Source organism: Stenella coeruleoalba, assembly GCF_951394435.1.
Source record: "Stenella coeruleoalba genome assembly, chromosome: 19".
Classification (NCBI taxonomy): domain Eukaryota; kingdom Metazoa; phylum Chordata; class Mammalia; order Artiodactyla; family Delphinidae; genus Stenella; species Stenella coeruleoalba.
The window spans coordinates 48880283-48894056 of record NC_137165.1 but is presented as its reverse complement, the minus strand read 5'-3'; the positions used below and the strand labels follow the sequence as shown (position 1 = coordinate 48894056).

Here is a 13774-nt window from a genome sequence, read left to right as displayed (position 1 = left end):
CCCGCCCAGCTCAGGCCCCCATTCTCCTGGCAGCCTCCTCCACTCCATCTCTTGGTTCTCAATGTTCTGAACTCAAAAGGGAAACAGAGGCAGCTAAAGGCTGACCCCTCGGCCCCGACACACAGCCACGCTGCACAGGGCTCGCTCAGTAGTTACACTCCAGTAACTTCCTGAGAGGCTGTTACCCAGCCAGAGGCATCCACACCCTCACACCCCAGGGCCCCGGGCTTACATCTCTTCCCCCAGCAGTGCTGAAGACCTTGTCATGTGTCTTCTGTCCCAAGCTAAGGTTGAGGAGTTTGGGCCAGGCTCTGACTCTACAGGTTTTCTGGACGTTTGCAGCACCTCCTCTTTGTTCCTCTGAAACCCCTTTTGCTCATGGCTCTGGGGGCCTTTCAGTCTGAAGTCCCCACCCTGAGAAGTGGCTATGATGTTTACTTGATAATCTGACACCTTCCTGTTCTCTGCTGTATGTTTCTGGAATTTGTATTGTTAGATGAATCCTGGATTTATCCTCCATGTCTCTTAAATTCTCTCTTGGATTTTCTGTGTCTTTTTTCCATTTTCTGAATTAATTTCTTTATATATACTTTTATTTTTTTAATTTTAAATATTTATTTATTTATTTGGCTGCCCTGGGTCTTAGTTGAGGCACGCGGGATCCCCGTTGCTGCATACAGGCTCTTAGTCATGGCATGGGGGATCTAGTTCCCTGACCAGGAATTGAACCCGGGCCCCCTCATTGGAAGTGTGGAGTCTTAATGATGGCCAGGGAAGGCTCTATACATACTTTTAATTGTCAAAATTCTTTCTTGTTATGATTGGCCCTTCCTCCTGGCATCCTGAGTTACGGATGCAAAATACACCCCTGGGGACACTGATCTCAGGAAGCCCCCACAATGTGCTCTTAGACACTGAAAATGAAGATATAATGTGATGAGTGGCTGGCTCTGTCCCCACCCCATTCCCAAGAGGCTCAAGTTCTCACCTTGGGGGAACGACACAGGAAGAGCCTCATGGGAAGGAGGGAAATAGCCAGCCCCTGCCCTGGGAGCAGGAAGGTGGCTACTCTCCCAGCCCATCCTCCAGGACTGGGCTGACAGGAGTTGCAGGATCACTGGCACTGCCTGCGGAGCCCAGGAGGCCACAGCACCAGAGCTGCCCACGCAGACAGCTAGACCAACACGGACAACCAATTGCCATGCCCGGGCAAGCCTAGCACGGGCAGGGCCACACCGTGCTGCCTCACACCTGAGCTGATCACACGGCGGCGGGTTTTAGGATCTCTGTCTCGGGAATCATCTCTGTCCTACCCAGGGTCATTTTCCCTGTTCCTCTGGGCCTCTTCTTATGTTGCTGGCATTTCTCTGTCTTGTAATCCTGCCTCAGTTATATGCTCCTACTCAGGAATGAGGCAATAAAAAGTTCACTGGGATGTTGAAATTAAAAAACACCTGCTATTCATAAGAGACTGTTACAAAAAGGGAAAGGAAAGGCACAGAATGGGAGAAAATTTTTCTTTTTGGCCACACCCTGTGGCATGCAGGATCCTAGTTCCCCAACCAGAGATCAAACCCATGCCCCCTGCAGTGGAAGCACGGAGTCTTAACCACTGGATTGCCAGGGAAGTCCTGGAAGAAAACATTTGAAATATATATACCTAAGAACTTGTTTCTGGAATATATATGCAGAACTCTTAAATATCAGTAATGTAAAGACAAATAACCCAATTTTTTTAAGTACAAGAAAGCTGAACAGACACTTCACAAAGGATATATGAATGGCCAGTAAGCATGTGAAAAGATGCTTAATCTCTGATCATCAGAGATAAGCATCTGCTCATCAGGGATAAGCACATTAAAACCACAGTAAGACACTACTACACAACCACTAGACTGGCTAAAGAGAAAAAGACTGACAACACTAAGTGCTAGCAAGGACGAGGAGCGACTAGAACTCTAATCTGCTGCTGGTGGAATGTGACGCTACAACCATCTTGGAGGACAGCTCGGCAGTTTCTTAAAAAGTTACTCACAGCCGTAGGACACATCGCAGAAATTGCACTCCTGGTCATGTAGCCTGTGTCCATTCAAAGACGGCCAAGGATGCTCACAGCAGCCTCATTCGAAATGGCCCCAAACTGGAAACGACCCAAGTGTCCAAAATGTGCGTTGACAGAGAACGGAAAGAGACTAGCACCTCCACACAACACAGCACTGGCACCGAGAAGGAACAAGCTGCCAACTACATGACAACTAGGAGCCTCAGACACGTCATGGTGAGAGAGAAGCCAGACAAAAAAGGGCACAGTGCACGGCTCCATTCTCACAGGACTCTCCGAAAGACAGATCTCGCCGCAAGCGGCAGGAAGCAGGCCAGTGGGGCCGGTGCCAAGGGTGCTGCTCCCTGACTGCAAAGAAGCACGTGGAACTCTGGGTGGCAGGAAAGTTCTGTCTTGGTTGTTACTCAAGTACCTGTGTTAAACCTTGTTGAACTGCACGCTTAACATGGGTGCATGGACTGTAGGAAATTACAGCTCAATTAAGTTGAATCTTCGCAGAGCCGACTGAGGGCGCTGCTTCCCTAATGTCAGGTCTGCGCTGCAGACACCAGGGCCCACACAGCCGCCTTCCTTCTCCCCATGGGTAGTTCAATTTCTGTAAAGAAAACTGTGCTGAGCTTCTGCCTGGGGAAGGAGCTCCTGGCTGCTGGGCACTCCATCTGCACATGAGGGGGGTGGTTCGCGGCCCCAGATACAGACATCCACCTGCACGTGCATGGCCCCTGGTGTCCCAAGGCCTAACCTCTCTGAGTCTGTAGGCCCACTGGCTGCATTTCCCACAGGCCCGCTCCCCAGCTGCTGCCCCCGCCCTCCCCGGGAAGGCGCAGGCTCACTCATCCGTGTGCTGAGGCCCTTCTCCTGCTCCCGTCACTGCTGTGGGTTCTCACTGTCCTTAGTCCTTTATCGTCTTGTTTACAGTGGTGACAGGAGAGCAGACGCTCGTGGCTGATGTGCCCTATGGACGGGAGGTCTGGATACAGATGCAGAAATCACACACTGAGGGACAGAGTCAAACTGAAATGCACATCCTGGAAAGCACAGCGCATGGAGAGCCCAGCACACTAGCAGGATTCCAGGTTTCTGACCAAGTAATGAGGCCCCTGCTTTTGAAGAGGCTTGGACAGACTCAGCCTCCTGAAGGAAAGAGTCGGGGAAGGCTGAACCCAGCCTGAGCACGCCGGCAAGAATGGGCTCGTCTGCCTCCGCCCTGCAATAAACTCCACAGCAGCCTCCCTCCCCTCCTCGGAAGGTTGGGGGCCTCAGAGACACCATGCAGAAGTACAACTGAAAACATACTTTTTTTATCCCTTGAGAAGCAAGACGAAGTATAAGGGGTCACACGAGTAACCCTTGTTGGGATCAGAATATGAAAATCATTGAGATTCACTCCTAACGCTACAAAATACTGAAGCACTTGGTTTCTGCTCAAAGTTCTGCAGTCTGTGGCTGCCAGGGGGCAGGAAGCCCTCGCACAGGCAGAGCCTGGCCCAGACCAGCGGGCAAGCATTTAGTGTCCTTGGTGAGGAAACAAGAAAGCCACCGCCCCTGCACGCGCTGCTGCGTCCAAGTCCACTCCCCATCCCCACTTCACCCCAGAGACACGCGGCTCAGGCCCACCTCCCGACCACCCTCTTCTCTTGCTCCTGGGGGCCCCTCTCCTGCTAGTCCCCCACCCATGCCCCTGCCCTGTGCCAATGTCCCCGGCTCAGCCTGGATGGCTCCTCTGCCTACAGTCACCCTTTGGGGGTGCCCCAGGTTCCTAGCTCTGTACTCTGTGGCCAACCTGCTCCATCCTGACCTCCCAGTTTGTCCACCTGGGAGTGCAGAAACCACTTCCTATGCAGCCCGACCAAGCGCCCTCCCCATCCTCCCTGTGTGGTTCCCCCATCTCCAAACAGGGCAAGTCATCCCGCCAGGCACTCGGCCCCAAACCAGATGTGTCCTCAGCGCCTGCCTCTCACCCCATCTCATCTATCAACGTGTGCACTGGCTCTGCCGTCTAGGTGTATCCAGAACCTGCCAGTGGCTCAAGCCCCGCCCCCTCACCTGGGGCTGCGACAGCCTCCTCCTGTCTCCCTGCCTCCCCAGTCCCACAGGCTGTCCTCAACCCAACAACAGAGGATCTTTTAAAAACTCAACTTGGCTCACAAGCCCCCAAGAGTTTCTCACCTCACTTGGAGCAAAGGCCATCCTCACGAGGGCCTGGGAGGCCTACACCGCTGCTATCTCAGCCCCCTTGAACTTGAACTCTGACGCCAACTGAAGGCGGGCTCACAAGTCCTCTTCTCAGGGTGCCCTTCCTGACCTGCCTATTAAAGATCAGCCCCATCCACCCTGCCTCCCTGTGTTATGCAGGTGACGTCCCTAGGATGCTACAGCCAGAGCCTGTAATGTTCGGGTGTCCACTGTGCCCCCACAAGGGCCAGCTCACTCTCAGGGCAGGTGGGGCCCCCGCTCAGCCCTAACCCCAGGGCCCGGGATGGTGTCTGGCAAAGTCTATTTGTTAAATGAATAAATCAATAAATCACTGTTTCTCCTCCAGTGGCTTCTAATCCTGTGACTGCTAACCAACAGTGAAACACCTTAAGTCCACAGTCTACAGCTTACAAACTCAGCTCCCGTCATCTTATACTTCTTTCTTGAAAATAAAAATCACTATTACCATTGCATCAATTCTACCTTTGACAAGTCAATAATGAACACAAAGATCTTCAGAAAAAGGAGACGGGAAACCAGCCCAAAGGAAGCCCACAAAGCTGATGAGCACATAAGGCCCTTTCTTCAGTCACAGAGAGTCGGGCGTGGGCAGCACAGCCCTGAGGCTGGCGTGAGCCCCAGCTGTCCCTGAACCACACTAGGCAGCAAAGGCTGCCCAAGTTCCTGGCAGCAGCTCTGCATGGAGCCCAGAGCTGGAGAGTCCAGACGTCAAGTTTCCTTCCTTCCAGAGACAGGGCTGGTATAAAAACTCCCATCCGGAGGTGCCCTCCTTGTGGACAAGGGGGCTCAAAGCCTGAACAAGCCTGAGTCGGAGCAAGGGCTCTGAGTGTGGACAGGCTGGGAAGCCACCCACAGACCCAGCCCAGCGACCACAACTCCCACTAGGGCACTGCTGCCTCCAAGTGCCACTGACTGTCCTGCTAACTGGGACACTCCCACCACTGCCCAGAGCCCTTCCGAAACTCCTTCTTTGGAAGGGACTCCAATGCCACTTGAGGAAACCTCATGACTTAGATGAGTCATACCTGGTCTTGATCACTCAGCTCATGCCCCAGTGACCTTGGACTGTTTCCAAAAGTCAAACCCGCCCATAATGGAAAAGTTCTTTGGTCCCTGAGGACTCCAAAAGAAAGTCCTCTGCAGGAAATTTCAAATGTTCTAAGCGATGATGGCATCATGGACAGTAAAATTCAAGCTTCCAAGAGGGGAAGGAAAGGGCAGGGCCCCCTCCTCCACCAGCCATGGTTGGTAGATGCGGCCGTGCCTGAAAGCTCGGTCACAAGGACAGTTGTGTCCATGGGCGCCTTCCATCCTGATGGGTACAGCACATCAGGATGCCGTCCTATCTCAGGACACTGACGCTATGCTGTGGGACAGAGGGCCCAGCAGTCAGGCCTCAGTCTGCCAGCTGACAGGTCTGTCCTCCTTGAGAACCGCTGACCCCAGTGCCCGAAAAGGAACCAGCACAGGCAGGCACACCATTCACATCTGCCCAGTGGCACATCCACTGGAGAGACTAGGGGCCTAGTTCAGAGCTCAATGGCTCAGTCAGCCAATCACTCCAAGTCACTCAATCACTCCAAGAAGGGCAGAAGTGAGGACACAGACAGGTTGACTTCTAGATCCAGCTCCTCTCCAATATCACAGACACAGTCTAAAAATAAGGCGTGGGCTTCCTTGGTGGTTCAGTGGTTAAGAATCCGCCTGCCAATGCAGGGGACACGGGTTTGAGCCCTGGTCTGGGAAGATCCCACATGCCGTGGAGCAACTAAGCCCGTGCGCCACAACTATTGAGCCTGCGCTCTAGAGCCCACGAGCCACAACTACTGAGCCTGCACGCCTAGAGCCCGTGCTCTGCAACAAGAGAAGCCACCGCAATGAGAAGCCCGCACACCACAATGAAGAGTAGCCCCTGCTTGCCGCAACTAGAGGAAGCCCGTGCACAGCAACAAAGACCCAGTGCAGCCAAAAATAAATAAATAAAATAAATAAATTTATAAAAATGAGGCGTGAGTTGTTATCCTGTGGCAGGATGACAGTACCTAAGAGTTCTTGCACTGGAATTGTCTTGGACTCAAATTACGGCTCCGCCACTTACTGAGGGGGATCTTGGGCAGGTTACTTAATGTTTCCCCTATCTGGAAAATGTAGAACAAAATTGTGTCTCTGTTGTGTTGAGCGGATAAATTCACACACACGCACAAGGAGCTCCATGAGGCAGTTTCTATAAACACCAGTCACTGCTACGATGACACAAGCTTGGCACATCCTGGAAGGAGACCAAGGGTACCCATGTCCTTGCATACACGCAGCCCTGCCAGACATGGACTTCGGCCATAAGTGTGAAGGATATCCTTCACCCAAACCCCAACATAGCTGAGTCTGAGTGTAGGCTGAGTTTCAATGACACCAAGGAGAAATTCTGGTGACAGGTTTAAGTGTCACCTGTCAGCTGATACATCTATATTTAAACTTATTTACTGCTTTGTTGAAAGAAGTACAGTTATCACAACTTGAGCTCCCAGCTCTTTTCCACAGTAAATAACTCAAACTTTAACTTTATAATACTTTTTTCTAAAATAAATAAAGGAGGAAATGTTTATTCTATTTCCAAGGAAAGAGAACCCTGGGGGAGTTACTACAGAGGAAGATTTAGACACCCCATCACACTTCCCCACAGATCACCATAAAGTAGAAATCTGTGATCCCAGGATACCATACGGCTAACAAAATGGTCTTCTCCAACTGGTACAATTTTGGTTTCAGAGAGGGCGGGCAGGGTGGGCACCTGAGGAGGAACTGGACCCCACGCCCTACCTGCCGCTGCAGGGCAAGTTCGCTGTCCAGCTCCTCCAGCCTCCTTTCCAGCTTCCACTTCAGGTTCCCATACTGCTCCCGCTGCTGGTCCAGCTCACTGTTCCTGTCACTGTGTGAAAAGTGCAGTGTTAAGAAAAGTAACACTGAAGAGTCTCCAAACTACACAGGGTCACCTTTGCAAACATGAGGTGACAGGTCATGCTTCACTTTTGCGGGGGTGGCTTTGGCAGGACCCAGGGGACCTACATGCTGCACCTGGACAGGTGACTGCCTGCAGAAGAGTACGTGATGTGGGATCCAGGCTCTCACAACCCAATTCCCAAAGTGCCTAAGATACAATCAAAAGTCACCAGTCATACCAAGAACCAGGAAAATCTCTACCTGAATGAGAAAACACAATCCACAGATGTTAACACCAAGATGACGCAGATGCTGAAATGATCTAACAAGGATTTTAAAGCAGCCGTCATAAAGATGCTTCAACAAGCAATTTTGCACAGTTTTAGGACAAATGGAAATCAGAAACTCTCAGCAAAGAAAAAGTAACAAAGAATCAAATGGAAATTTGAGAACTGAGAAGTACAATAACCAAAACAAAGGACACCCTGGTTGGGCTCAAAGGCCGAATGAACATGTTAGAGCAAAGAACCAGTGAAAAACAAAAGTTACCTGACCTGTTAATAGAAATAGACTGAAAAAAATGAGCAGAGCCTCAGAGACCTGTGGATAACAAAAGATGTGACACTCACATGGTCATCACTGCAGTCCCAGAATGGAAGGAAAAAGAGGGTGGGGCCAAAAATGTACTTGAAGAAATAACGGTTGAAAATGTCCCCAATTTGGTGAAAAAGAATGGGCAGAAGACCTGAGGAGACACTTCACAAAACAGTGTACAGCACTTCAAGGCTGCAGCAGAGCGCGCAGCTGAGGCCTGACCTCCCTTCTCACCGTGAGCGGAGCCCACAAGCCTGACGGCAGCTTCAGGGTCTCAGTCGACTTGCCTCAAGTCAGCTCACTTAGTTTTGGATTTAATATATATTCCACACCATTAAAATAATCATAAGCTCAAATATGTTTTATTATAATTATACAGATTTGTAAATCATGGGGAAAAATTCCAAATAGATGAACAAATCTCCACTAATTTCAGCCACACTGGGACCCAGAAAAAGACATCCAGGTGTGGCCCTGCCTGCCTTCCCTTGACAAACACTGGACAGGTGGGCGCCGGGCAGCGCTGTGGGGCGGGAGGCGTGTGGAGGGTCGGGGAGTGGGGTCTGCTGGCCCTCACCTGTGGACCCGCTCCAGCTCTAGGCGGTGTTCCTGCAACCTCTGCTGGGACTGCTGCTGCAGATCCTCCACCCGCCGGGCCTCGCCGGCCAGCGCCTGCCTCAGCTTGGCCACCTCGATCTTGAGCTCGCTCACCTCGGCCTGCCTGGCCTCCTCCAGCCCACGGGCCCGGGCAAATGCAGCGTCGTAGCGCTCCAGCTCCCGGTCCCGCTCCTCCAGCACCTGCAGGTTGTAGACAAAGTCCTCCCGCAGGCGTCGCAGCTTCCCCTGTGCCTCCTCCAGCTGGCGCTGAGCGTCCTGCAGGGCTGCCTCCCGCAACTGGGAGTGCTGGGCCTGCAGTGCTCGCCACTCCTCCTCCTTGCGAGCCAGCAGGGCATTCAGGGCCTGCTCTGTGGGCGGGGGCAGCATGTCGGCAGCTGCAGCAAAGAGGAGGCAGGCAACGGGTTCACCGTTAGGGACCCTGTCTTCCACAACACACACCTCAGATCCCCAACTAAATGATCGCTGTCACCAAAGCAGGAGGATGCTCTGGCCAGTTACTGGCTTTCTGGTCACACTCTGAGTTCTGGAGAGCCAAAGGCAGCTCCCCTAGGCTCCAGCAGGGCAGGGGCATACTAGGCCCAGACCCCAAAGGCTCTTTCTACCCTATCCTCACCCTACAGCAGAAGGAACAGACAGTAAGTGCAGGATCACCGAGGTAAGAGAGGAAGCAAAGACAGGGAGTGTTGTTTGCTCACCTACAAAAGCTAGGTTCTTTAAAATAGTTTCATAAAGGCCGCTCAGTAGCTGAGCTGTGACTGGCCCCAGGTGGCCCCTGAGCTAATGCCCCTTCCCACCCCCATGCTCTACTCCTGGAGCTGGAATGCAGGCTCCCGGAGATTCACCACCCAGAAGCAGGCCCCTCTGTTCTTGTGTTTCCAGTCCATCGTGCACTGATACTTTTGTAAAACACAATAAAGTGCTAGAACAAAAATGAAAATTACAAAAACGAAGATATATAATACACAACTCCGATTTTTTAATTATTAGATTCAACAGCATAAAACTACTTTGTCAAGTTGCCAACAAGTGTCTGAAGACCTCTTGCTTCCCGTCTCCACAGAGGATGGCCCACAAGGGGCAGGGCCGGTGAGGGTTGCTCCCCACCAGGGCACCTCCACCACTGTCCTGGTCCCATCACCTGGCAGAGATGGGGTGGATTCTGATACGCAGAACCGCTGGTGGGGGTGGGGGGGGAATCTCCTGGGCTTGACTTATGCAATGGGTCCGAGGCCATGGGTCAGGCCCTGCCAGCTACACAACAGGCCCAGAAGGCATAAAGGCTGGCACACGTACCACTGGCATCTTCTGGGGTAGAGGGTGGCATGTGAATGATGCCCGGCTCTGAGAGTGCTTTTCCAGGAAGGCCAGGTGGGGTCTGAGGCAGGCATCCAGCAGTGACTTTTGTGTATCATTGTCCCTAAAGAGTCTGAAATGTCTGATTCATTTTAAGTGGGTTTTTTTTAAAATGAAAAAGACAAACTGTCCCAGGCCATCTCAACCCACAGGGTCAATACACATTCATGGAAACCCTCTTGGGCAGAGGAACAAGATTTCAGGGGCCTGTGAAGACACCCTGCAGGTTGTGGAGGTTCCATGCAGCCCCTCCCAAGGGGCACCAGCAGCATGAATACTGGTCCCCCTTGGTCAATGTAAAGCAAATATCCACAAACTAACACAGAAACAGGAACAGGAGAACCTGAGGGTCTTTTTTAAAATTTATTTTTAACATTACATTTACAGCAAACACTCTCTAAACCAGAAAGAGGACTACTTTTTTTAGAGACATGAAGTTCATTTCACTCCTGAAATTACTGATAACAAAAACCAACAACAGGGGGACTTCGCTGGTGGTCCAGTGGTTAAGAAACTGCCTAGCAATGCGGGGGACACCAGTTCAATCTCTGGTCAGGGAACTAAGATCCCACATGCCGTGGGGCAACTAAGCCCACGTGCCACAACCAGAGAGCCTGCGTGAGGCAACTACAGAGCCTGCGCGCTCTGGAGCCCATGCACCACAACAAAGGGCCCGTGTTCCGCAACAAAAGATCCTGCGCACCGCAACAAAGACCCAATGCAGCAAATAAATAAATATTAAAAGAAAAACAAACCAACAAAGTTCTACAACGAAACCTTACTTTCTAAAACCCAGTGGAGGTAAGAAATGAACAAAATTTTCATTTTACACAACGTTTTGATGGCATCAGGTTTACTGTGATTGAACTCTTCGTAGGGCCTCAATTCAAACACCTGCAGAGTTGCTGCCACCAGCACTGCTCTCCTCAGACAGCCCAAGTCTTGCTTCGCTTATGAGCTGTGGACTCTTTGCCCTGTGAAAGGTGATCACTAATAACAGAACTCATAAAACTCTAGAGAAAAGCAACAAAAAACCAAAAAATAAACACACACACACACCCTACCAAAAAATTATCTGTGTAATCAAAATTATTACTATTAACATCTTGGAAACAAAATGAAAAAAAAAGTAAAGTGGTCTGGGTTAGTATTTAGAGACTCCCAAAATATTCTGTCAGGACTAAAGAAACAATAAGGTGCGTTTTCTGGAAGAAGATGCGTGTTACGTGCTTGTCTACCCCCGTGGACAGTGGGAACATGAAACAAACTTTTCAGACATTTGTTTCTCACAGCTCAGCAGAACAGTACTCAGAACACAGAAAGTAAAATAAGAAACACACGATGAGGTAATTCCCTGGTGGTGCAGTGGTTAAAGATCTGCCTGCCAGTGCAAGGGACACGGGTTCGATCTCTGGTCCGGGAAGATCTCACGTGCCGCGGAGCAACTAAGCCCGTGAGCTTAGTGTGCCACAACTACTGAGCTCACAACTACTGAAGCCCGCGCGCCTAAAGCCTGTGCTCCACAAGAGAAGCCACTGCAATGAGAAGCCCGTGCATGGCAACGAAGAGTAGCCCCCACTCGCCGCAACTACAGAAAGCCTGCGTGCAGCAACGAAGACCCAATGCAACCAAAAATAAATAAATAAATAAATAAAATTGATTTAAAAAAAAAGAAACACACGATGAACGTTAGGAATGGGCAATGAAGGCCAGGTAATTATTAAATATTGAGCAATGCTGGGCTTCCCTGGTGGCTCAGTGGTTGAGAGTCCGCCTGCCGATGCAGGGGACACGGGTTCGTGCCCCGATCCAGGAAGATCCCACATGCTGCGGAGCGGATAGGCCCATGAGCCATGGCCGCTGGGCCTGTGCGTCCGGAGCCTGTGGTCCGCAACGGGAGAGGCCACATCAGTGAGAGGCCCGCATACCGCAAAAAAAAAAAAAAAAAAAATATTGAGCAATGCATCTGACTAAGGGCTTGCTGGAAGGCAAAGCACAAAGGAAAACAGGATCCATCATAGGATTTGCATCTTTCATGAGGAAAAAGTAAGGCAGTTTCCCAGGTGAAGCTGTCGGCATTTAGATCTAAATGAATTCCTTACGATAAGGGAAACAAATTGTGCAGGACAGGGCCTGGCAAGCTTTCTCCCTTTCCTGGCCAGTCGGTAAACATTGAGGGCTTGGTGGGTCACAGGGTCTCTACTGATGCCCCTCAACTCTGTGTGAAAGCAGCCACAGAGGACAGAAAAAGTATAGGCTGAGTCTCTCCCACAGGCCTGCTGTGCTGACCTCCAGACACTTGTGCAGGGGACGCTTTTATTAGCACCTGTGTGACAGATACTATCATTTCTTAAGGCTGGTCCTCGCAGCCCCTAATCCTCAGGCGTCCGCGATGATCTCAATCTGGACAGAAACATCCATCCACAACTCCCCGGTGTCCACTGGGGGTGCAGGCCAGCCTCACGGAGGGGAGGAGGCACATGCCCTTCCAGCCCAGCCTGTCTCGGGGTGACTGCACCAGAGATGCGGAGCAAAGGGAGAGGGCACAGGCACGAGAGGCTGAGGGAGAAGGAGGAGAACGCAGGGCCTTGTGGGGTTGTGATACAGCAACAAACACTGGTCTTCATCCACGGTTTCTGGCACAAGGCTCCTAAAACCCTATTTCCTGAGTGACAGAAGCTACAGGGGCATCTTTAGTTAGTTTTTGTTCCTAGTTCCTGAAATAACTCCAGGTGAAAGGATGTCTCCCATTATTCGTAACAAACCTCTTTCAACCACACCTGAGTCTATGTTAATGAGGTGATTTTGGAAAGCCCCTAGATAACCAATGGTTGGGGGCTGGTTGCCAGGGGAACCGGAGGGTTGGAACTTGCACCTCCACCTCCCAACTTTCAGGGAAAGGAGAGGAGCTGGAGGCTGAATCAATCACCAGTGGCTAATGGTTTAAACAATCAGGTTTAAAAATCCTGCCAGGTGGGCCTCCAACCCACAATCTGGACAGGATTGGCAAACAATCTAGGCATGTTGCAGCAAAAATAGAAATGAAGTTTTCCCTCTCTTGAGAACAAGAAAAATAAAGGGAACAGTGAACAGGCTAGACAAGAAACATAACCTGGCCTGAAAGAGTTAATCACTCCTAGTTTTAACTGTTACTAATCTGTAGTGTCTGTAACTAGATCTGTACTTCACAAAGCTAACCTATCACTCTTTAACACTAAGTGAATGACATCCTGCGCTCCCTTGTAGCATCTGCATTTCAGAAAGAAGGTCGCAGGCCGATAACCAAGAGACAAACGGACCCAACAACCCAATTACCAGGCTGCCTGAGGCCAGCTGTGACTGTTTTGAAATAATGCAGGAAAAAGAATGCAAGACCTTCACTACTTTTGATCCTTATCATATAGGCCTGACTGCAAGCCCCACATGTAAATCTTCTCTGATTCCCCGAGGAGCAGGGGCACAGTTCTTGAGGTGCCAGCATGCCGTGTCTCTCCTTTGCCTGGCAGAGAAATAAAAGCCTCTCTATTTCTTTTCCTCCAAATCTCTGTCTCCGTATTTCTATTCGGCATTGGTGCACAGGGAGCCAAGGGGTTTGGCAACAGGCACAGGTGCATTTCTTTAAGAAGGTTACTCACCCAAAAGACATCTTCCAAACACAAAAACTCAAAACCCAAAACCTGCTTCCCTGGTAGCGCAGTGGTTAAGAACCCGCCTGCCAATGCAGGGGATACAGGTTCAAGCCCTGGTCCAGGAAGATCCCACATGACGCGGAGCAGCAAAGCCCGTGCGCCACAACTACTGAGCCTGCGCTCTGGAGTGCGCCAGCCACAACTACTGACCCCGCATGCCACAACTACTGAAGCCCGCGCACATAGAGCCCGTGCGCCACAATAAGAGAAGCCACCGCAATGAGAAGCCCATGCACTGCAACGAAGAGTAGCCCCCGCTTGCTGCAACTAGAGAAAGCCCGCACACAGCAACAAAGACCCAATG

At 50.9% G+C, this 13774-nt stretch overlaps 1 protein-coding gene across 3 annotated transcripts in view; it reads right to left on the bottom strand.

Annotated features, from left to right (window-relative positions):
• The window catches only part of CCDC57 (coiled-coil domain containing 57), a gene marked incomplete at its 3' end in the record, with an annotated part of 106544 nt that overhangs the window by 84396 nt on the left and 8374 nt on the right, over positions 1–13774 (bottom strand). For all 3 annotated transcript variants that reach the window (XM_079904002.1, XM_079904003.1, XM_079904004.1), the window contains 2 exons: positions 8388–8802; positions 7097–7205 (listed from right to left, as the gene is read on the bottom strand). In XM_079904002.1, coding sequence (XP_079760128.1) covers positions 7097–7205; positions 8388–8794 — 516 coding nt within the window. In that variant the 5' untranslated portion in view covers positions 8795–8802. The remainder of the gene's footprint in view (positions 1–7096; positions 7206–8387; positions 8803–13774) is intronic.